Below are 25216 nucleotides of genomic sequence, written 5' to 3'. Positions count from 1 at the left end.
TAATTTAAGATCAGCATTATTGAATCTGCTGAGTCAGTTACCAGTCATTTCTTTGCCTTGTCAGCTCTTAGAGTTTTGCTGCTTTTTCTTATTTCCATTCTTTATGTCCTTGCAGGCTTATGCCTTAAAAAATAACCAAACACACACACACACACACACACACACACACACACACACACACACACCTTTGTTATTATTTTAGGGGAGTTAGAAGGAATTAACTACATGTATTCACTTTAGCATCTTTAAATATTTAAAATTATTATAAATATTTTTAAAATTATAAAGTTGTATTTGTGGATATTTAATTTCAGGAAATTTATCAGGTAGTATTAATTTGTATAGCCACAGTCAGTAGAAAGCTGTTTTAGGCACTGTGCTAATTATTTTCCCAAGTGAAAGAACACACACTGACAGACTGAAGAATACTTTTTTATAAAGTGTTCTGTACTTATAAAGTATTCTGTATTACAGAGCAAGTTCTGTAATACAAACTGAGCATATTCCAAAGTAACCCCAAGCAAACAGATATAGATGAGTTCATTGGGAGCCACTCCCTGAACGAGGTGAATTTCCAGCAATGCTGTGAAAATAACTTTCAAACACATAACAAGAACTAGGAATGGTTTTCCAGGAAGAGCCTCAGATTGTTAACTAGGTACTTATTGTGCAGGGCATTTTGCAAGTTGTAGAGAAAGAAAAATGTAAGCCACAAGTGGGGAAAGGCCAAATAGAATTCTTTTATAGGAGCAGAGGTCTGAATTTTGTGGTATTAGGAAGAGAGAAAGAACATAGAGAAATAATAGTGTGATCCAGCAGATCAGAAGAAAATAGATAGAAGACCGTGGTAATGAAAAGAGGTATTATTAAAGTGAAATCTCTTGCCCTGATAGTATCTATCTAGTGATTGAAAAATCATAGCAAACCAGATAAAAGCTAAGTCCAAGAAATAAATGATACTAAGAATGAAGGGTGACCTCCATTTGGAAATTGTTAGAATGGGCATCAGTCAGGTTTTCTCAGTAATTTCCCAAGGCTTGCCAAGAACTCTTTATCTCTGCCATAAATTTCTTCTTGAGTCATGAATCCCCACAGTTAAGTTTTAGGTTTCTTGTCTGAAATTGGAGCAATGCAGGTATTTTTCATTGAATTGGGTTTTCCACTTTGGAAAATGACTCAGAGTTTAGGGGAGGCGTTTATGTGTGTGACTGAATTAGCAAAGGTAATTTCTTCTTTGTTCTTTCCATTCCTTAAATCATGACAGAAATTGTCGATTAGTCACTAGTAAAGCTGAATACTTCTATCAAATTATTATGATTAACTTGCTATCAGTAATGTCAAATGTTCATAGTCTGTCATGTGGTCCTAGGTTTTCAGTATGTTGAAATTATTGACTCTTACAATACTAGCATCCTGCCTTCCTCTTATTAAAATTTCTTAGCTAAATGAAGTTTTGAAAATAAACATGTAAAAATCTAAAACTTTTAATGCGATACCTTCTCATGTCAAATTCAGAATTTACTTACACTAAAGATTTAAAATAAAACAAAGAACATAATTTGAGAAGAGAAACTACTTCATTTTTACCTTTAATCCACAGGTAACAGGTGATAACATAAACTATCAGTGGAATTAGATTACCATTTTTAAGTTGTTTGCTTATCATTCCCTGATAGGCAATTGGGTTACTATTTCTATAGCCAACCTAAAATTTTATTTTAGTTGTAGTTGCCTTTACTGTGGGGCCTTTGTTCACGAGACAGAGTTAGTTTTATAGATTTGCCAACAAACACCTCAGTAAGTGAACATCAGGAAACAAAATTGTAAAGAAGTCTGTCTGTCATAATTTAATTAATTAAATTAATTTAAATTAATTTAATTTTCTAAAAAATTTTTTTTTAATTTAAAAAAAATTAAAAAATTTTGTCACAATTTTGATGTCAGCAGCCACTTATAAACCTTTGTGTTAAATATATGCATTGAATCTGTAACTTTAGTCTTTTTAATCTAAGTTGAACTATGTGAAATTGTTCATATTTTACTATTTTTAACCTAGAAAGCTGACGTTTCACATGGTTTGACCTATACTGTCGTAATGGCTTCTTAACTGCAGATATCACACACACGTGTGCACTCACACACCAAGGTACTATCTGTGCTCATAAATGTGCTTATGGACACATACTGTAAGCAGTCGTTTAATTGAGCCTTTTTGTGGGGCCTGTGATTCTGCAGGCAAGCTGCTATGGAACAGATTTTCTTGCTGGGGTCAGAAGAGCCACCCTTATCCCTCTCCCTATTCTTTGCCTGTACATCCATGTTTCTTTGCTGCCCCAAAATAAGCATTCAAAATTATGAGAAATGAAGAAGTTTTGCAAGTAGCAAAGAAAAACTTCTGTGTGCTTCTTTCTCTTCAGTTACCTCCTCTGCCCAGCACACATGGAGTTGTCTCAAACTTGGTAACCAATACAGTGCTTTGGCATCTTGCTGTCTTTTTTCATCTCTGTTAGAATGGCCCAAATGTGCGATCTGAAGAAACACAGACTAGATGCGGCAGGCTATAACTGAGTGAGAAATATTGCTGTATTAAAAAAATAAAATGGAAGAGGTTTAAAACCTTAGAATGCAGGGGGTTCAGGCACTCGAGTATACAGTGTTGGCTGCATTATTAGTTACGGAACAAGAGACAAAAGGTGTTAGGTATAGCGGTGTTCAGATTTTGTGACAATCTTCCTAAATGGTGTGTGGTCTAAAAAACTCCACTGAATCTAGTCTTGGAGAAAGAGCTGCCTTTCTCCTAGTTTAACTCTGTAAAATCCTCACCTTGGAAGATTCAGTTCCCATCAGTCTGAGGTAGTAAAACATCTTAATATGAAACAAGAAGGAATCTGTGCTTTCCTGTCGATTTGATAATACTAATTTAACAATTATGTATGAAAATTCTCAGTATTTGAGCATTCTGTTTCATTGTGTTTTATTCTAAAATATGAATAGACATGTGTCCACAGTTATGTATTATCCTTAGTGTTTGACAACAAGTTGTGGATTTTTTTTTTTTTTTCTGAGGGATTGAGTGTCTTGAGCAGACTTCATGCCTAGCACAGAGCCCAGTGTGGGGCTCAATATCATGACCCTGAGATCATGACCTGAGCCAAATCAAAAGTCAGATGCTTAACCGACCGAACCACCCAGGAAACCTAGTTCTTATTCATATATACAAAGGGGTTTGAGTGAGGATATTAAAATTAAACTACTAGAGATTAAGTGGAAGCTTTATGAAAATTAGTGAAAAGCCTCAATAATTTTTTAAAAACAACAAAAAATAAGTGAAGTTATGTAATTCTTTTAAGAGTAATATTCCAACTTTGTTGCATCTTCAGTATAGGAAGATAGTCTGATAACTTCATAAGATTGAATTATTTTCTCAGTAGTCAAAATGTTAAACATTTTACAGTACTTGGAAATAGTTTATACTTAAGTGTTCTGGACATCATCCCTGCAGTCACTTCATTGCTCATCAAGATCACTGTCTTGGCAGAAATAGCTAGCAAGGCTAAATGAGCCTGGTCTCTGCTATGTGAACTGTGACAGATTCTAAGTGGAATGTGTATTTTACTGAATGGCTATAGATTGTGTTTTTTCCTATGTGGATATATCTAGGTATGTACATAAATACATTTTTAACTATTATAGATGTTAGTGTGTTTGGGGTTGTTTCTTTTCCATGGATTGCATTTTTAAGTGTGTAGTCCCACTAATTGGTTGCCCTACGTTGGTTCCAGAAGATCGTGGAGGAATAAATGAATAAAGGTAGATTGCAAAGTAGGAGGTAAGCAAATGACATTTAGGTGATGGAAAGTAGTAATGAGTGCTAAGAAAAAGTACAGTTAGTGAGAACAGTAGAGAATGGAAATGTTCAAAAAGAGAAATACCTGGGGTGAGTTTTGACTTGCTGAACTGATTCCTTAATTTGTACATTAAATAGTTAGTAGGAGGTTGTAAAGGGTGGAGGCTTAGTCTATATTTATGCTTAAACTGACGTGGTTAGAGCAGGGAGGAAGACACCAAATCATAAGCTATTCTAGAACAGTGGCTTTTCATATTTTTTGAGCAAAGCCTATGAACTGGGGCAAGAAACTCTTAATCACACCTTGCCTCTTCCCGCATCTTCTCCAGCTGCTCTGTGAGAGCAGAGCTCAGCCTCTGCACAAGCTATTTAACTTCTCTAAGCCTCTTTTTCTAGTAGGGAAAGTAGAGTGTATAGGTGCTTTAAAAGTGTACTAAGTTCAAGTAGGAGTGGAAGACCAGATGGAAGGCAGTGTGGACTTGTAACCAGGGTTCTTTTTGTGTTCTCTCTCCCACTGAAGACTGTCTAGACTTGAGCCTTGTGAAATTCTATTCTTTAGAAGGAAAAATGCCATCTCTTTTCAACCAGAAGAAAAGAGTATGCCCAAATTAATCATGTTATCCTTAATATTTATTACCATGAGTAATATCATATGTGTGTTATTAAGAGAGGTCAGGTGTTTGGGACAGAATTTTTTTTGTCTTAATGCTTCTGTTTCACCATCTTATATTTATTTCAGTTTCTTATTATCTTATATAATTATTTATGCTTACAAAGCCAGAGACTTGACATTTAAATAATGGCACCGCGCGGCCTGAAATAGTCAGTGTGTCTCCTCCCTAGTCTTTTCTTCTCATACGTTTCACAGCTGTCTGTCTGTACCATCTCTCTCCGCAGCGTAATTAAAAGATGAAAACTTTCTTCAGTGTTTCCTAAACTTTTAGAACCTGGATGTTCTTTAAAATTATGGCAGACTAATAGGCAAGATGTTGAAATTATCTCTTGGGTGTTAAATAGTAAGGATACTCTATGGACTTAACAAGAAGTGTCAGTAAATGACTGTAACGGGGCTTTCATTGTGTTTGAAATGTAACTAAAGAAATGCATACTTCAGGTAGCAAATCCTTTCTGGCAAACGCTAGAGTTGAAGGTCAGAAGTTGAACCTTTCATCTAGCAGTAGCGTTTTTCAGAAGGGCATGCGTTCACTGTCATTGTAAGAGAGCTACTTGTCCCACCCCTTCCCACAGGATGAGAAGTATGTAAGGCCAAGATATGTCCACCTCAGTTCACCCTCTCCTTCAGCAGCTGCACTTTAGGTATCTGCAACCCAGAATTCCTGCTCAGATGGCTCCAAATCCACTTGCATTCAAGGAATGGCCAAGGCTGTTTATGAGGAAAGCAAGAGGATGAGCTTAAACATGGGCTAGTGTGTCCACACCCGTGTTAAGGCTCCACTCAGTATCAGACAGAGCCTGAGGTGAGAGAAGAAGGGGTTGGGAGAAGGCTGTAGCCAGTCAGTTGGGGGTACAGCTCTCATCCCTCTGCCATCTTCTTGTAGAACTCAAGAGTTCAGGAATCCTGAATTTGAACCTAACCCCCAAAGGTCTATTTCAAGATGCAGCATAGAACATATTTTATTTAACAGTTATTCATCTGACTTATAACTTTTAAATGTTCAGACATATTGTATATGGGTCTGTGATTGTGTTCTCACTCTGGGTCCCAGAAAGGAAGGGACAAGGAGATCATTTGAACCTTCATTTGTCCTTCTAGGTGAGCCTGTGTCCACTGATCTCATTGTCAGTCTAATACTGGATTAGGTGTTTTAGGATAATGTTACAGTCGTTCCTTTAGCTTTAATTTGGTCTGAGCTATGCCCTGGCACTAGAATGAGGTGACTTCAGTAATGCCCCTTGGTTTCAGTGTGCAATGCTGCACTCTAAATTCATCTGCATACTGAGCTACCATGGGGGCAGATGGAAAGATTTAGTGACCAGGGTCTTTAAGATCCAAAGGGATAAGGGAAGAAGAGAAATTGGATGAAACCATGCCCAAAATGATTTCTTAGGATTATGAGTGAATTTCAGTTTTCTACAAACCATTATTGGGTGTTGGGCATTCACTTCCTAAGATCGGGAGTCAATCTTGACCTACTTAAATATTTTTAATTAAATTTAAAAAAAGAAGGAATAATTAAGAGAAGAAATGCATTATCAGAGAACTGCAATCAGGGGGAGAACTGGGGCCAGAGCAGGGCTGAATGGTCATGGCCACACACCTGTGTGCCTGACTTACCTGGAGACGCCGGTGAACCTGAAGTGTGGCTTCACCTGCTGCTTCCACTGCTTCGACTCACTGCAGAGGGAGCCTGGCGGGGAGGGTTTCTGGTGCCCCTCATCCTCCGTGCTCTCTTGGAAGAAGGACCTTTGGCCCAGCACCCATCTTGGGAGGCTGATTTTGAGGATGAGGGAGTTGGAGCCCTAGCAGAAAGCCATTCTGCACAAGAACCCTCCCCCTTTTTTATTTATTTATAATGGCTGAGATCGTGCCTGTCTTAGGTTGCCAATCCTCAGCACACATGCTTACCCGTCATCGGGTACTCTCCCTGGTCGAAGAGCCCCTGTCTTAGGTTGCTATGGTGTGGGATCAGTCTTACCCGTCTTTGACTACCGATCTAGCATACTTAGCCATATCTGAGGGGAGGTACCAGCTTCAAGAGCCATCATGGCTTGAACCATGAGGTGTTATTGTCGTTGATTGCGACGGACATGGCCACACACCCAACGTAACATTAGTACGTTAGCTGTGATTAAGAGAACAGCCATGGCACCAAGTCCGGCCCACTGTTTGAGGAACGAAACAGATTGCTGTAACATTTTTTTCCACTCACTAACAGGTGCAATAGTTACTTTGGTAGAATTTATGGATATAATTTGAGCTCGTAATTGCCTAGTTAAATTTTGAAATTGACGGTTCCAGGTACCATTAAGCATATTTCCTAACTGTCTTGAGAGGTTAGCTGCTAAGGATAAGTTGTTATGAGCTATAGGGGTGATACAAAGTCCGGCCATATTATGTATGCATCCTATCGACACAATTGACTCTAGGATATCAAGTTGTTCCTGTACAAGATCAACCCTTTGATTTACAAAAAGGATCCCAGCATGCAAATGTCCGTTAATTTGTTCTTGCGTAGCCAATGCTTCAGCGACCATTCCTGTGACGTTGTTGAGTGCAGCTGCTGTCTGTACTGACGTTGTCAACGTTACCGCGGCAGCAGTAGCAGCGGCGGCGCATGCTGCGATAGCTGCAATAATGGCTGCTGTTATTCCAAAGTCTCGTTTATGTCGAAGCAGCACCGGCAGCTTGTCGGGGTTCACCTGTACTGGCATCGGGATATACGTCGGTATCTTGGCTGTTACTGCCGAGTCTCCCACCGTGGTGTTCCAACATTCTGATAGCAGACAATTCTGGGACTCACAAGAGAGACTAAAAGCATAGTTAGTGGCGGGGGCATTGAATACTATAAAGAAAAAAGGGGGCTTGAGGCAGACAGATGTGGGCGGATAGGATATTGTTTTGGCTGTGGTGCAGTTGCAGGTAACGTTCGTCTCAAACGTGGCGCTAGGGTGTGCCTTGTATGCACAGTTGTGCCATATAGACCCATTAAGGAAGTGCAGGCTTTCCAGACCGGTACATGCTTGTGCAGTGTTACAGAGTAGCCACTTATCTAAGAGGTGGGCAGACGTGCCTTGCGCCGGGTCTTAGTAGGTGTAATTATAGCCAAAAAAGGTGGAATTAGAGTAAGTGGGGATTTTAGGACTGAATGAGAATCCTGTTCCCACCCAAACTCCTGAGAGGCTACTATGGCAGCCACTCATGCGGTGCAGCTCGCACAATAGCAGGCCTTGGTGCAGCAAGGTTTATATGGAGGAGGCCCCTCCTAAGGTGGCGCTGTTGGAGCTGAGCGCGTGGGCATTGTAACTGCGCCATAGCTCCTTCTTTAGCTTTTAATTTCAGCTGCGCCATAACTTCCCCCTGCATTTTGAGCTGCGCCATAGCCTTCTTTAGCTTTTCCTCCTTTTTTGCAAGCTCTATTTTCATTTCTTCCACTCTCTGATCATCGGAGGGACCCCCTCCCGTCACTTTTCTCTTATCACCCAGACAGGCGTTTTCCTCCTCGGAGCTTTCTTCTAAGCTTTCACTTTCAGAACTGGAATATCTCGAGGATCCTTTGCAAGATTCCTCTTTTACCTGTTCTAAGATCTCTCCTCCCTGTAGAACCGCCTTGCATATGGGTTCGCGGGAGGATTGTAAGCAGACCTTCACTAAGGACCAAACAGCGAGAGTTCCCGGCATAGTGCGCGGGTCACACCTGAGGTCCTCCCCTAGATATTCCCATTGGGGAATATTAAGCAATCCCTCCTCTAAGAACCACAGAGTGGTTTGACCCACTTCTTTTGGAAATAAGCGAGCCTTCTTATTTTTCAAAGGGGTCCCATTTGCTTTAAGAATGTCAGTTAGCCGCCCCAACATTTTATATGCAGCCATCTCGTTTCCCATCCCGGAAAGCTTTACTCTCGTCCTTATCCTAGGAACTTTGCAGCCATCTCGTTTCCCATCCCGGAAAGCTTTCTACGCTCGTCCTCGACTTGAGGATCTTTCCCTGTCACTAGACAGAAATAGGTACACTCTTTACCTGATCGTTGCCTAACTCCGCGCGTCTCTTCTGCACGAGTTCCCGGGTTTCGGCACCACTTGTTGCTCTCGGCCCGCAAGAACGACTCGGAGACACGCGTGGAGGCAAACTTCTTTAATGGCTTCTTTTTATCTTCTTCCCCCTCTGGCGCAGCACAGCACGCAGCTCCCGCCGCCCCACTCGGGCGCCGCCGCCGCCTCCCAGACCGCGCGCCGCCCCTTGGCGCCTGCCACCGCCGCCGCCGCCGCTGCCATGGTCCGGGCTGCGGCCCCCTCCGGCCGGCCAGCGCGGCGCGGCGCGGCCTGGCTCCCGGCAGGCCCGCCCCTCTACAAGTACATTCAAGCATATATACACCGGCAGCTTAGCCCGCCTAGCCAATCACCGCAGTGCTCATGCACCTCCCACCTGAGTGGACCTAAATGAACAGCCAATCATATTCAGTCCCTTATAGCTCTTATAGTAGGCCTCCTGTACTGGCTCCCGACAAACCCAAACATGCACAAGGTCACATGGAGGTGACCCTGGATGTCGACATCACCAACCACTACTACCTCATTGTTTCTGAGACCTGAGAAGTGTCCGCTGTGGGTATTCCAGACAGAACCGGAGGGCCAGAGCCGAGAGGTTCTACTATGCCCTTTGCATCCTGGGTTCCCCTCTGGCCACCACTACTGGGAGATGGACATGGGGACGAGCAAGAAATGGGACATTGGTGTTTGCAGAGACTCCGCTGATCGACCAGGGCCCATTCTGCTATCTGCAGAACTTGGCTTCTGAACAGTGGGCTTGAGAAAAGGAGATCTCTTCCCAGCCAGCACCAGGCCTGTGATTGTTCTCTCGGTGAGCCCCCACTTACACTGACTAGGGATTTTCTTGGACATGATTCTTGGCACCGTTTCTTTTTATTATTTGAGTGATGGAGCCCATATTTTCACCTTCATTGGAATTCCTGCTGTGGGGCCGCTGCATCTGCTTTTTGCTCCCAGGAGCCCCACCATGGATGGTCAAAGCTTCCTGAGAATCTGTCCTGTGAGGAATCCAGCCACTGCCAGCTGTCCAGTGGGCTTGGATGCAAAACAAAGTTTCTAGAGAATTCCTGTGTGCTCACAGCCGGAGCTAGGACCCTTCCTGCTTGTTACGTGGATGGTACAGAGGGTAGACCAGAAACGTGGAGTAGTTGGCTAATCATGAACATTACTCAGATAAGGGGGAAGTGCCTTTCAAACACGAAGTATCATGCAGTCGTTCTTGTTGGGACTTTCCATGTTTCTGTTCCAATGGGTTCTGATTTTTCAGATCAATTTCCAAATGTGTCTATTTTCTGCAATATTAACTTAGTGTTAATGGAGGTTAGAAACTAAATAAAAACATGGATGTCGCCAAAAAAAAAAAAAAAAAAAAGAAAAGAAAAGAAATACATTATCAGAGTTAATCCGTTTCCATCTCTATAAATGCTGTTTTATAAGAGAGGAAATAATAAAACAAACCAATATTATCAGTGTAGTCTGGCATGCTCTTTATGTCTACAGGAGTTCTGTATGAAACTATTAATGCTTTCAGAATTTCTATAATAAGTTCTTCTAACCTAAATGGTATTATTTTACTCTGTATAAAAATAGTATATATTTCCTGTGCTTGGGATATTAATTTCAAATATTTTCAGTATTTATAGAACACTTTGTTCCTTTTTGTTTATATGTATATTAGTAGCACAGATTGGGAATTTTCATTTTTCACTTAATTTTCCAAGTAGGTATGTCTGTGTGGCTCAGTCCATGGGGCGTCAGCTCGGGTTATGATCTCAGGGTCTTGGGGTCGAGCCCCACATCGGGCTCCCTGCTCAGTGGGGAGTCTGCTTTTTCCTCTCCCTCTCTGTCTGTGTGCTCTTCCTCTCTCAAATTAATAAAATCTTTTAAAAAATTAATTTTTCAGGTCTTGAGAATGTACACCCTTAAACATAAAAGTTCATTTTTTAATTTTAATCATTTCTTGACAGTTAAATTGTTCTATAATTGTTCTATAATTCACAAACATAGAGAAATAGACTGTTTATTTTTCCTGGATTTATCAAAGAAGTATTTCTAAATTTAATAATCTTAATATTGTTAAATGTTAAATACTTAAATTTCAAGACCACTCTGTAAGAAAAGACTTTAGAATGTAAGTTTGTTGATTATAAAATATTTTTTTACATATGTAATATATTTATGTAACTGTGAACATGAGGCTTAAAAGATGAAATTATGTAAAAAGTGAATTTATGAAGAAATAAGTTAGGTTTTAATTTCTTAGAATATAATGCTTATAATATGCTGTAATTAAACATGAGGAAATAAGACTCAGTAGAGTTTGTTTTTCAACCTACTGAAGTTTTGACAGGTTTTAGAAAATAGATATCTCAGGAAATAAAATGAAATTCCAACTGTAAGATTTTCAGACCCCTGATGAATTTTCAAAGTACATAGGCATTTTAGTGAAATTCAAGCTTGCAAAAGCATAGAAGCTGAATCTGTCTGGGCTGTCACTTAGTGGGTCTAGTGTTACTTCTTAATTTATTCATCAATAAGAGAAAATGAATCGCTTTCTAGGTTTGTACTATAGAAAGTGCCAGTTAATTTCCAAGGAAGGTGTTACTCATGATACGAAGCTCTTCTGCTTGATGCTACCACCAAGTGCTCATCTCCAGGTGCCAACTGGGCAACATGTTTACCTCAAGCTAACTATTACAGGTAAGGTAAATAGAGGCTTTGGGGAAACATTTTCTTTATTGATAAGCAGTTCCAAATCAGTACTAATCTTTTAGGAGATAACCTAAAAGGTTATTAATACGTGTTTCTGGCAGCTGATTGAGTGATAGCCTAATTCTAGATTTGTAAATGCAACATTCCAATGTGTTGGAGCCATAGCCATACCATGCAATGTGGAGAACAAAGACACTGCTGCTAGTCAGGGAGAGAGGGTTCCATCATCACTGGGATATATTCCTCACAGAACCCTCAAGGGAAGAGGTGAGGCAGTGCCCAGTGGTCCTGTGGGGGAAACTACTAGAAAAACATGCCATATCTCTTAGTAACCATGTCTGCTTGGGTCACTTATGGAGTTGAATCTGTGAAATTCAAAATGAGTGGATGATTATAAATGATTTCCTTAAACATGCCCTTGCGATAAGAAGCTCTGTAAAGATTTCACTGGGAAATTTTCCCCTCATTTTCATCCTGAAGTTACCTTATGTACTTGTTTTAAATGCCCTTAACCACGTCTAACGTTTTCTTGGCCTTTTGGAGCTGCAGAAGTTCACATTCTCACATCAGTCTCAGTCAGTCTAGCTGACTTGGTTGGTACACCATATTACCATGGCGCTAGGACGTTCCTCCTGTCATCATCACCAGTACCAGGATGTCATTCCATAGCTGGTATGCTCCCCAGCACAGTTACTGTCGATGGATTAGAATTTACACATAGATTAATTCTATATATGTCAAGGAGTCATGTAAAAAAATGATCTTTTCAATGTGTGGTGACTCCTCTTTGTGTGGAATTTGGCTAGCTAAAATATAACATGAATTCTTATTAAAATTACCCTGTTTTTTTTTAATATTATATTCTTAGAGGTAGTTGTATTAATATCTTTTTCCTTCAGTTGCCAAAGTAATATATTGTGTATTAAAATATTAAAACGATTCAAAATATATAAAGCAAAAAGTGAAATTCTTCCCTTTCTAAACCCAAATGATCACTGTGGCCATCAGTAACCATTATTACAATTTGGTGCATAATCAAAGTTATTATGTGAGTCTGTAGTTTACATTGTTTACAATGTAAACTTTTGATGCCTTTTTATTCATAGCCCGTTACAAAGTTTATATCCTGATAGAACAGATGGTTGTCTAAGTTTATTACCATAAACCCCTATCATCTTATACCCCGCTTAATAAATATACAGTGTTTATATGATGGGTAAAGTATTGATTTGTGTAAATTATTTCAGCGTGCTTAGGCTGAAATACACATTTCACACACACACACACACACACTTATAATATATATAGAATTATATACACATTAGATTAAGTATGTACTGATAGCATCATAAAATCAGTTATGTTTCATCTTTATTCAGAGCTTTTGAGATTTTTAGAATTGAATTTCTTTGTCATAACTTTTTCTAGGTACTGAAATTGTGAAGCCATATACACCTGTATCTGATTTCTTACTCTCAGAGTTCAAGGAACCAGTTCTTCTCAACAATAAATACATCTACTTTTTGATCAAAGTCTATCCTGATGGACTCTTCACACCAGAGCTTGATCATCTTCAGATTGGTTAGTATTCTTTTTTAAACCTCATTTGTATTCTAGATTGGATCACATGTTACACTGTCCTCTAGTTACCTCCATGTGGGAGTCCATGAAATAGTGAAACTCAACATGTCTATGACCAAAGTCATGTTCTCTTTATCCCACCAACCTATTCTTATTCCCGCATTCTTCAGTATAACTGGATCATCCTTAGCCCAGTCTGCAGGCTCCCATTTTCTCCCTCCAAAGTCCAGTCCACCACTAAGTTCTAAGGAGTCCACCTCACAGTGACAGAGGGGGAAAGGCTCCCTGCTGAGCAGAGAGCCCGATGTGGGGCTCGATCCCAGGACACTGAGATCATGACCTGAGCCAAAGGCAGTGGCCTAATCCACTGAGCCACCCAGGCGCCCCTGAATCTGCAGCTTTTCACTGCCTTTTGTTTAATAGTAAAAGTGCTCTTCTTGTTTCTAACACAACATTACCAGTAACATCGAGGTACCAGTGAAGTAGCTCACTAAAATTTGGAAATAAAGAAAATCTGTTGTGTTGTGAAAGTTAAGCCAGTCTTTACAAAGTGGGTGTGATTAGTCCTCTTTGATTACATAAGTCAAATGTGAGTCTAAAGAATCTTGGAATGCCTGCAAATCTAGTGAAAGTGACTCTCCTCTTGTGGTAGATGGACACATGACTGTAACACAGCCTGTGGAAAGTGAACCCGTGTTATTATATCCTAGTTATAGAGACTGTGTAAACAGAGCAGGGTGGAGAATTAGCCTAGAGTGTGGAAAGGGAAAGCCCAAAGAACAAGATCAGTGGTTTTTTCAGCTTCATCCAGGGGAGCTAGACATAGCACAAATACTTGTGCCACTTAGAGGGTAGTGATCACTCACGAAGCCTCATCACGGCCTAAATGAGCTCCCCTATGAAATTATCCACTTCTTTGTTTCAATTCCATTTCACCAAGCAACCCTTTAATAATGATTTTGGCTCTTCAAATGCCCTGCTTCTGGGAATGAGATGCCCTGGTTGGGGTGTGTAGGGTTCAGGTCGCTGGGTGCAGACAGCCTTCCATAAATCAGTCACTGTTCTGGCAGGTTTACTTTAATATCTTGTGAACTTGATTAAAATCGGGCCCCTTGCCTGAGTCTAATCAGTTTTCTGACATTGCGAGGACTGGCGTGCTCACAGAAGTTCTCAAGCTAGCATCATTCTTTGAGGCATCTTTAGTAAAAAAACCGACTGACCTTTTCCTGAAGATATTCTGATCTTAACGGTCCTTTTAAACTAGAACAGGGAGCTTCTGTTCCTTTATAATACTTAATTCATCAGTTACTGCAGGATTCTTACTATCCTGCTATGGACAAGAAGGAAGATTTATGACCATTGCGGGCAGGGGGAGAAAAGTATTTGAAATTTTTAAAATGTTTTTTAAATGTTTTGCTTTTTTAAATTATTTTTAAAATTACATTGTAAATTTCTGAAATGTCCTAAAGGCAGTTCTCTTATATGAGTGGTACATAGTGATTATATCAAATTCACTGCAAATAATTTTTCTTGAATATTCTTATTCTAGATTGTGAAGTAGCATGCTCTAAGTATGGTCTCTGCCCTTTGTTTTTATAAGCATTAAATTCAGAAGAGTTTTTCTAATCAATAGGTCTTTTCAAAGATTTGATGGAGGTGAAGTTAGCACGTTTACTGAAGTATGACTATAGAACACATTTCTATTTCAATTTTCTCTCCTAGCTTTATTGCTCTAGCTAAGAATCAATATGAAAATAGTTGAGTATATATTCTCCACCTTGTAGTGGTGGAGGTATACTTGGACTTTGCTTTTGAGGTGCTTATAGTTTAGTTTAGCAATCAATTTTCTGATAACAAATTATATTTAAATGCTTGTCAGTAGTTTGTAAATTAGATACTCCAGATGGTTTGGGAAAATAATGGTGGGAAATGAGCATTATTAATTTGGTTAGAATGATATAATGCAAGTATACTTGGGGACATTAATGAGTATTCTCAAAACTCCTTAGACATTTTAAAAGACTTAAGATTAATAGTCTGAAAGTTATGCTTTCACACTTTTACTCATCAGAGTTCAAAATGCAACTAGCTTAACTTCAGTTTCCCTGATTTTTTTTTTTTTCTGATTTAGTTTATATTTCATTGTTTAGGAGATTCTGTTTCTGTAAGCAATCCTGAGGGCAATTTTAAAACATCCCAGTTCCAAGAATTAGAAGATCTCTTTTTATTGGCAGCTGGAACAGGCTTCACACCAATGGCTAAAATACTGAATTATGCTTTGACTAACATACCCAGTCTCAGGTATGTAATTTTATCTTTTTAATTACTATCCTTTGTGAGGCTGTTAGATTAGTATAAGGTCTTCTAAATTAATTACTCAGTGGACCTTAATGGATATATGCTCATTCCCTAATATATCATTTCTTACCCTATGTCCTCCAGTCCTAGCTGTTTTACTAACTTGATTCTTTTATTTTGGATACTTTTGGTTACCTAATCGGCATTAAAGAAAACATTTCATGCCACTTTATGTTAAGACTTTTCCATTCATGTGTATCTTAAATGTAATCAAAATAGTTCTTTTTGAGTTGTTGTTGTTTTTTCTTTTAAGGAAAGTGAAGCTGATGTTCTTCAATAAAACAGAGGATGATATAATTTGGAGAAGCCAGTTGGAGAAATTAGCATTTAAAGATAAAAGGTATTAAACTGGTGTTCGCTCCACATTTCAATGTTCAAAAATATGTAGTCAGTCTAGGCCTTAACTCCTTTGATTGGAGTTTTTAATTGGCCAGGAAGCTCCTTCAAAAACAAAATAAGCTAATCAATAATTCTCTCAGTGTAAGTAATGTTAATACCCTTCCTTCAAAGAAGTATTGTTCAATAAGATTAACATGATATCATATATGTATCAATAAAATATATACTGGGCTTTACATTGTGTGACTTATACTGAGTTGGGTTTCATCGAAAATGACGTAGTGTACCCAACTCGATATTTCAAGATTTTTTTTTATAGTGGGCACAGATCAAATAAATGTGATGAGATAGACCAAGCAAAAATAAGTATTTTTCTTTAGTACAAAATTTCTTAGAGCATTTAATATGCTAATGTCCACTGTGACTTTTCAAGATGGGGGGCTTTTTTATACAGTGTTAAGATTTTCTTCATTTTTGTCTATTTACATTAATGCTTATTAATGACTGTGGTCCTCAGTACACACCTTGGGAAATGCTGGAATAGGCAATAGAGAAAAGTCTGAGTCAGACCAAACTGTGGTAAAACAAGAGAACATGAAAATCTGTTTCATTGAAAAAAAGTCCTAGCACTGTCAGCTGAAATAAGATTTTTGAAACGGGCATATTCCCAAGTCCTCTAAACAGATTTAAAAGTGGTAGGAAATTTTAAAGGAATTTTTTAGAAGAGTGGCTCGGACTAGCTGTCATACTTTCTAAAGCATTTCTGAAGCTCTTTGTAAGAAATTCAGTCCTTTGAAAGACTTCACACAAAATATCTGAAGTAAATAGGTTGAGGATCATGCAGTACAGATAAAATTCTAGGCCCTTTTGAAAGTTAGAGTTAAAGATGTCAGAAACTCAGCTATTCTGGGGCTCCATTTCTCATTGAATACTTTCTGAGTGTCCTAGCTAAGGGAAGCCTTGGCCTCCTCTTGCTTTTCCTCCTTCTGTCCTCCATCGTTCTCTCTTCATAAGTAATATTCACAAATTAAGGATGACTTGAACTTACTTATCCTTAAGTATTTAGTCTTCTTACAAACTTACACCATAAACCTAAGAATATTAACTATGATTCAGATAGCTATATGGCAGTTTAGATCATGGTTTAAAGAAATACCAGTTCCTGGGTTCACAAGTGTCTTTTTCACTATTTTCAAAGTGGAAAATTAGAAGAGTATGTATCAAAAAGCCTAAAGCCCTAATTTTGAGTTTTCATTCTATCCTTCAGTGGTTTGGAACTTATTCAAAAATTACTTAGCTCTTTGAGCCTGTCTCTTCAAAATAAAATAATGATATATTTCCTACTTACTTCATAAGGCTATAATGCAAGGACTAGAGAAGATTGTATAAGTGCCTTGAAAACTGGGAAGCCCTACCTCAGATATGTGGATTTGGGTTTCGAAGAACTTTACCTACATGTGTTTCATTTCTGTATTAACTGTTCGAGCTCCAGTTTTCCTATATCAAATAACTTAAACAGCATAGCTAGGCTTTTTTTTTTTTTTTTTTTTTTTAACTTTAGGGTTTCTTAAAAGTATTTCTGGCAGTATTTTGACAAAGCTATTTTTTAAGATAGTTCCCTTGTACAAGAAGATCCATTTACCAGTATTTGAATGAATAGACCTTGTCCTTTTAGTCTTTCAGTAGGAGTTAAACTTGATTTAAGAAGTATTTGGTCTAAAGAAATCTGTTGACAGCCTCTAAATATAGAGTGTGTTTCCTTTCATTCTGTTTTGTTTTGGTGTACATGATCAGAATTTGGGTTGGTGGATTGCATAGGCTGAAGTGTTGAGGATGAGGAAAGGCCCCACTTTTGTTTTCTCACGTCTGGGTGACTGGACTGATAGCACTCACCAGGCTTGTGCTCCTCTCCACCTTGCAGAGAAAAGTGCTAGTGTTCGGACTTCTGGCCTGCCTTTACCCTTCCTCTTCTGCTCCTTCTCCTTCTCTTCTTGCTCTCCGCTCTTGCTTCTGTGCTCTCACTCTCTCTCTGCTCACTTACCTCCTCCTTCTTCTTCCTAGAGACACAGCTGTCCTTGCTTGAGGCTGACCTCTAGCATTGTATAGTTTATGGTCCCTGGAGACATAAAGATGTATAGATGGCTGTGGAATGTCTCTCTGCAATGTTACCATATTCTGAGGCTTTATAAGAAAGCTAACCTTAAAAGCTTATTGGTGGGTTTTGTAGCACTGTTGATTGTTAAGTCCCATACAAAAAAGGAAAGTAAAAGTTCAGATTTGATATAAAGTTATTTTAGATACTCACATCTGTGTTTCTGTTAGCATTTAAGGCCTCAGTTTTTCCATTTGTAGAATAGGAATATCAATACCTACATCATAGAATTGTTTGGGTATGGAGGTCAGTGAGGTACTGTATATATAGATGCCTCACCCAGAATTAGCATATGTGTAGCATTCATTCATTCATTAAATACATGGGAGCTTCTACCATGTGCCTGCATACAGGGGCACAATAGCGAACAGCATACTGTGTTGGCTTATTTTCCCATGCAATCCAGGGGATATATCTCTTCATTGACCCACATTGCTAAACTTCACAGGATTGCAGAACACAGGTATATCATAAATACTTTTTTTGGATATTTCTATTTCAATCAAGTTCCATTAAGTGTAGAATTTGAACAGAAAATAGCTTACTTGAATTTTATCTAAATATGTTATTACACTTGACACTTAACTCCAGTGGTTAAGACTCCATTCAAAAAATTTCAGATCTGGGGTGCCTGGGTGGCTCAGTGGGTTGAAGCCTCTGCCTTTGGCTTGGGTCATGATCCCAGGGTCCTGGGATTGAGCCCCGCATTGGGCTCTCTGCTCAGTTGGGAGCCTGCCCCACCCCGCCTCTCTGCCCATTTGTGATCTCTGTCTGTCAAGTAAATAAATAAAATCTTTAAAAAAATTTTTTTCAAATCTAGCACAATCTCACACATTTATTTTTCTAGAGAAAACAGAAAGCAAATATGTATGGTAGTGGATGTAGCTAATTACTATGTAAACTGGAATGCAAATTGAACTTCACTTATCTTTCTCTTGACTACTGAACAGTGTTATGCATGAGGTCCCACCCCAGCAGAATGCTCTAGCTCTCTGAGTTCTCAGCTTTTGCAGAATGATCTTTGAGGGGTAGGATAGCTTGACAAGGAGATTGACTTCTGGGCAACATTTTGTAATATAGAAATATAACAAGTGTTTTCCTTCACTTTCAGAGCATTTTTGGAGAAAATAACCTTCTTTTAGTTAAGCGCTCTTTCTCTTTCTGACACACAAACACGTGTGCACAGACACACACTCATCTTTTTTTTTTTAAGATTTTTATTTATTTATTTTGAGAGAGAGAGAGAGACAAAGTGAGAGAGAGCATAAGAGGGGAGGTCAGAGGGTGAAGCAGACTCCCCATGGAGCTGGGAGCCCAGTGTGGGACTTGATCGCAGGACTCTGGGACCATGACCTGAGCTGAAGGCAGTTGCTTAACCAACTGAACCACCCAGGTGCCCCCATACTGATCTTTTTGTTTTGTATTTTTTTAAATAATGTAGTCATACTGACTGTATGTTTTATAACTACATTTTCTACTTAGTGTATTATGCCTATTCTGTGCATTAGACTACTTTAAAGCAGTGGTTTTCCATCTGGAGTAATTTTTGTCTGCCACCATGACTTCAGGGGGCATTTATGTCTGAAAACATTTTTATCATCACCACTGAGGACATCTAGTTGGTAGAGGCCATGAAGGCTGCTAACTTCCTACAGCACACAGGACAGACTCTCACTGCAAAGAAATACCCATCCCCAAAGGCCAGTATTGCCACTTGGGAAAACTTGCACTATACCATGATTTTTCATAGCTACATTGTATTTGATCATGTAAGCATACCATGATTTATTTAACCAACCCCCTGCTGTTTGGTCTAGAGATTAGAAGTTGTTCTGTACCTCTCTATAAAGGATAAAAATTCATCAAAAGAATCAACAGGTCAGAGAATACCAAGACTATTGATATATTTTGGCAAATGGGCTCTAGAAAGATAAAATACCCAGCACAGAATGTTGCACCCCACACACTCAATATGTTAGTGTCTATTTTCCCTAGAAAGGATGAGATTAATGTTTAGGGCATATGGGAAAGAGAAAAGGAAAGGGATTCCAAGCAGCAAAGGAATGGGGGCACAAAGGACGGTGTTGTGTACCCCGTTATAGGCACCAGTGGATCATGTGCCTCACTTCACATGTCTGTGAAAAGCATTCTTAATGTTGGGAAAAGATACAGAGCGAGTAAGAGGACCTAGTGGTGGAGAAGTCCCGAAGGTCAGTAGTAACAGCAAAGACCGTACTTTGAGAGGTACAAATCCTATGTTACAAAGGTTATAGAGTGATTCTGTTTTTGTGAGGGTGGGGATGGCAAAACTTCAATGGAAGAAGGGGCTTTGGAGCTGAGCTTTGGGAAGCAATTAGCATTTCTGTGAACAGGAGAAGAAATTTGGGTGATAGGATTTTAGGAGCAAAAAACCATAAGGGCCAGTATGTTGAGTGATTTAGCATTTAGCAAAAGAGCCCGGTCCAGTTTTGTTGAACTATATACATTGCATAATGGAGAACAATGTGAAATAACTCTGTGCAAAAATAAAACCATTAATTAGATTTATTTAGAAGGAATCTTAGTGGTGATCACCTCAAATCCTCTCCTTTTGCAGCCAAAGAAACAGGGTAGGTTAAAATCAGGGAATGGAAGACCTTGAGTGTAATTCATATATTAAGTAAGTGTGTACAAAGTGGGCATGGGAAGCTCTGGCCACATGGGAGGGAAGCTTGTCTCCCTTTATTACCCACAGGCTCTGCGGATAATGACTGGCTCTGTTTCTCTACTCTGGTATCCACATTAGGACTCGCAGTGTTTCAGTCCAGTTGATCTAGCAAAAGCTGATGATTTGAGAGTCAAAAGTAAATGGAAAATGTGCCTGAACCCCTTTCTTTTTCTCCAGCCTATGATGTGTTCAGATATGTGGACCCCTAATCTGGACCCTTAAGCACTCTCTTCCTCCCAGATGGTCCTCAAATGGTGTGTTTCTTAGAGTGTTCGTGTGTGTTCCCCGCTAAAGGGCTCTGTGAATAAATAAATTTGAAAAAGAATATATGCCATATTACCTCCTTGAAGATTTGCTGGGAAATTAGCATATGCAAGGTTTTGAGAAATTCTGAAGAAATCTATTTAAGTTTTCTTAACCCAGTAGTCCCAAACTCATTTGATAGGTTAGCCTTTTCTCATGGATTACCATTCAACATCAGGAAGCACACAGTATTTCATCAGATTCATTTTGAGAAGTGTTTCCATAATGTATATATTTTATCAAATTTTAATCCCTAGCTATTTATTTTGTGAGTTATTTTCCTGTGTGCAAATAACAAGTCTTCTTGCTGTTTCTGGTATTTTTTATTAAGTTTTTAATTTTGATTCCAGTATAGTTAACATGTTCTGTTAGTTTTAGGTATAGAGTATAGTGATTCAATGATTCTGTACATTACCCAGTGCTCACCATGATAAGTACACTCTTTACTCCTCATCGCCTTTTTCACCCATCCCCCACCCACCTGCCCTCTGGTAACCACCCGTTTGTTTTCTGTAGTTAAGTGTCAGCTTCTTGGTTTGTTTCACTCTCTCTTCTATTTTCCTTTGCTCATTTGTTTTGTTTCTTAAATTCCATGTGTGAGTGAAATCATATGGTATTATTCAGCCACAAAAAAAAAAAAAAAAGTGAAATCTTGCCGTTTGCAACAACATGGATGGAGCTGGAGAGTATAATAGTAAGGGGAATGGAGAAAATGAGAAAGACAGATACCATATGATCTAGTATTTTTCTTTTAGGCCCTGGATACCCTAAAATACTATTCTCTGGGTAGTTACCAATCACGGAAGCTTCAAAAGCACAAAGTTGTAAGATGGGATCAGGGTTTTTAGGAGAACTAATAGCAATGATGTGTCAGATAGATTTGGGCTGAGGGTATTAGGGCAGTATTTTATTTTACTTTTTCATTATTTAAAAGATCTTACTTATTTATTTGACAGAGAGAGACACACAGCAAGAGAGGGAACAGAAGCAGCAGAAGTGGGAGAGGGAGAAGCAGGCCTCCCGCTGAGCAGCGAGCCTGATGCGGGGCTCGATCCCAGGACTCTGAGGATCATGACCTGAGCCAAAGGCAGATGCTTAAGATTGAGCTACCCAGGCACCCCTAGGGCAGTATTTTAGATAAGAGGTCTAAGGGCTTCAGTGAAGTTGTTGTAGTAAACATGGAAGGGTAGGGGACGCATGTAAGAACTATGAAGGAGGTAGGTTTCAGAAGCTGAGTGCCTGGAGGAGGGACTTGGTTGTTGGATGACTGCGGGCTCTGCATAGGATTTAGACTGAATGAATACAATTGTATGTCAAGATATTTCATCTCAGATCATTATCCATCTACTCTAAAAGAATTTTTTTCACAAGCTTATTTACTGCCATTGACATTTAGAACACACAGGCATTTTCTAGGAGCAGGTCTCTTCTCTCTTCATTCTATTTTTATGTTGCTTTGCACTTTATAGATGATCTAAATTTATTGTCGGTAACATTTTCAAGAGTTCTAGACCTTTCCTGCATTTTGAAATCGTAGGGCAGGAAGGAATTTCAGAACTTTTATTCTTATGCCTCAAGACTGTAATTGTTTCAGGTGGCAATTTGGCCTTCTTCCAGAATAAACCAGAAGAGAGGATTCCATAGTAACCATCTGTGTCTTGATAGGGTAAAAAGGAGTCCCTCTTTTAAGTGTTCTTGAGTCTTAACTTGATATGGCTCCTACTCCAGTGTAAGCTCTTCTAGTCCTGTGAAGGGGATAAGCAAGATAGTAGCCTTTCACAATATCCCTAAAAATTGCATCCGTGTGACTGTTCACTTTTTTCATTGAGTGCCCAAAAGTTACAGTCAAGGGACCATTGTGTGAATAAATATGAAATGTATGAGAAGTTTACACCATTTATGTAAGGATCTCAGTTATTTACAACCCTTCAGTGGACACCTGCAGAAAGTATGCCAATGATAGGCTGTTATTTTTTTTTTTAAACATCTCAGTAAAAGAAAATTGTGAGGTTTTTTTTCAGATGAGAGGGACACCACTATTGATTTATATGTCTTCATAGTTTTGTTCCAGTGACAGACTTGTTGGAAATAGAGCTAGAGGAGACACTTTTTTATCTTTAATTTAACAAGGCAGTTTCTATCTTTTCTCCAGTTGTCTATGTGTAATTGGGAATGTCTTAAGATAGTAGTTCAGCAGCTGTTTTGGGTCTCCTTTGATAATCTGATGAAGGATTATGTCTTCCCAGAAAAATGCACTTACAAGTTCATGTACATTTTTTAATGTGATTTCATAGATGCCAACACATGACTTTGTTCTTCTAAGTACAGTTTTTAGGGGTGCCTGGTTGGCTCATTTGTTTAAGTGTCTGCCTTGGGCTCAGGTCCATGATCCCAGGGTCCTGGACTCGAGCCCCTCATCGGGCTCCCTGCTGAGCCAGGAGCCTGCTTCTCCCTCTCCTGTTGCCCCCTGCTTGTGCTTTCTCTCTCCTCTGTCAAATAAATAAATAAAATATTTTTAAAAAATAAGTACAGTTTCAGGGGCACCTGGGTGGCTCAGTGGGTTAAAGCCTCTGCCCGAATTCGGCTCAGGTCATGATCCCAAGATCCTGGAATCAAGCCCCACATGGGGCTCTCTGCTTGGCAGGGAGCCTGCTTCCTCCTCTCTCTCTGCCTACTTGTGATCTCTCTCTCTGTCAAATAAATAAATAAACTCTTTAAAAAAAAAAAAAAGTACAGTTTTTATTTTTGACCAATATGGCTTTGTAAATACATTTCTTTATTCATTCATCTGGCATTTTTGCACTCTTTCCTCAAGCCAAGCCTAGATCCAGTATTAAATAAGGCAGCCAAGCATTCCTGCCCTCATGGAGCAGTAAACAAATACAACATTCTAGAATTATCTAAAACTATCTTAATTTTACATGCTAACAAGGAAAAAATCGGTTAGTAAAAGGAAGTCTTTGGGAAGCTTTTTTTTTTTTTTTTTTAAGATTTTATTTATTTATTTGACAGAGAGAGATCACAAGCAGGCAGAGAGAGAGGAGGAAGCAGGCTCCCTGCTGAGCAGAGAGCCCGATGCGGGGCTCGATCCCAGGATCCTGAGATCATGACCTGAGCCGAAGGCAGAGGCCCAACCCACTGAGCCACCCAGGCACCCCTTGGGAAGCTCTTTTGTACAGAGTAGATTAGAGTGCTGCTGAAACTACCTGGGAGCCTCAGAGGTTAAAAAAAAAAAAAAAAAAGGTAATTCTTTAGGGTTCTTAAATATAAAAATCAGAATACTAGAATAAGGATCATAGAGTTCTCCCACCTTGTCCTGTACATGGGCAAATAAGACCTAGAGGCTGGGGTCTGGGTGAGAGCTAGGACTGGTTTTCTCACCCCTGGCAGGCACTCTGAGGTGGTCTGTTGTGCTTCATGCCAGTCTGTTTTGGGGACTCAGCGGCAGCAGAGCGATGTGAGGGAGAGCAGCACCAGATCCCTCTTGTTTCTCTTGTGATGCTTGGCTCCCTTGGCCCCCTCGCAAGGGAAACTTTTTTCCGCTTTTTCTTAAGATTGACATTAATGGATGATTTCATTTCTGCTGGTCTTGAGAAAATATCTTATTCACTGGAAATGGTAGAAAATCATTTGATCTGATGCTACTAAAAATGGGAAGAATTAATTGGCATTTGCTACTTTGGAGAGCAGGTACAACATAAAATGTTTAATTTACTGTGATTCTTTACCAGTAATTCACTCAACAGATTACAGAACTACGGGGGAAAATGGTCTGTAGTTACGTGGTGAGACTTAGCTTGATGTTCTTCTTTCTGACTTTAATTCTGTACATTTCCTTTTTCCTGTGTATCATTTCTTAGTGTTTGAGCACCTCCTGGGTGTTAGCCGTTAGGGGCACATTGACAGCCAAAGCATTCTTCTCATGGAGCTCATGATCTAATGGGGAAGGTGGACTTCATGGACTTGTCATCTTGATGACCACATATTTACAAGCTGAAGAAAAGGGAAAGGGAGACATGTCTCCACCACATATAACAAAGGACTGATGGGCTGCAGTGCTTCCCCCTGTGGAAATGATGCTTGAGCTAAGAACTGAAGAGTGGGGCATGGTAGGAACATTGGCAGAAAGAAAGAGGATGGGCAGCATGTGAAGACAGAATCAGATAGACACACGGTTAGGAGCGAGGACTTGGCGAGGGTGTGCCTATGAGGGGTGAGGCAGGAAAAGGTATCCAGAATAAATCCCTGGCTTTGGCAACCAAGTTCAATGGCACCACTCATAAGGATAACATCAGGAGTGTGGTAGGGAGGTCATAAGTTAAGGTTGAAGTGATTGACAGCAATAGTAAGAAGTCAAATAGGCCCTTGAGTCTGGAATTCATTGGAGAGGTTCAGGTCGTTAATAGCACATGCACTTATGTGTTAAAATGCACATGTCATTGGTAATCGCCCTGTACTATGATTTATACAAGCAGATTATTTTTTTAA

The 25216-nt window shown here is 39.4% G+C and overlaps 1 protein-coding gene across 6 annotated transcripts in view; it reads left to right on the top strand.

Moving 5' to 3' along the window:
- The window catches only part of LOC131833639 (cytochrome b5 reductase 4), a 104854-nt gene that overhangs the window by 63614 nt on the left and 16024 nt on the right, over positions 1 to 25216 (top strand). For all 6 annotated transcript variants that reach the window (XM_059177167.1, XM_059177168.1, XM_059177166.1 and 3 more), the window contains 4 exons: positions 11136 to 11276; positions 12717 to 12869; positions 15020 to 15170; positions 15481 to 15567. In XM_059177167.1, coding sequence (XP_059033150.1) covers positions 11136 to 11276; positions 12717 to 12869; positions 15020 to 15170; positions 15481 to 15567 — 532 coding nt within the window. The remainder of the gene's footprint in view (positions 1 to 11135; positions 11277 to 12716; positions 12870 to 15019; positions 15171 to 15480; positions 15568 to 25216) is intronic.

Source organism: Mustela lutreola, chromosome 6, assembly GCF_030435805.1.
Source record: "Mustela lutreola isolate mMusLut2 chromosome 6, mMusLut2.pri, whole genome shotgun sequence".
NCBI classification, from domain to species: domain Eukaryota; kingdom Metazoa; phylum Chordata; class Mammalia; order Carnivora; family Mustelidae; genus Mustela; species Mustela lutreola.
The sequence above is the reverse complement of the archived record's forward strand: the minus strand, read 5'-3'. Positions and strand labels throughout refer to the sequence as shown.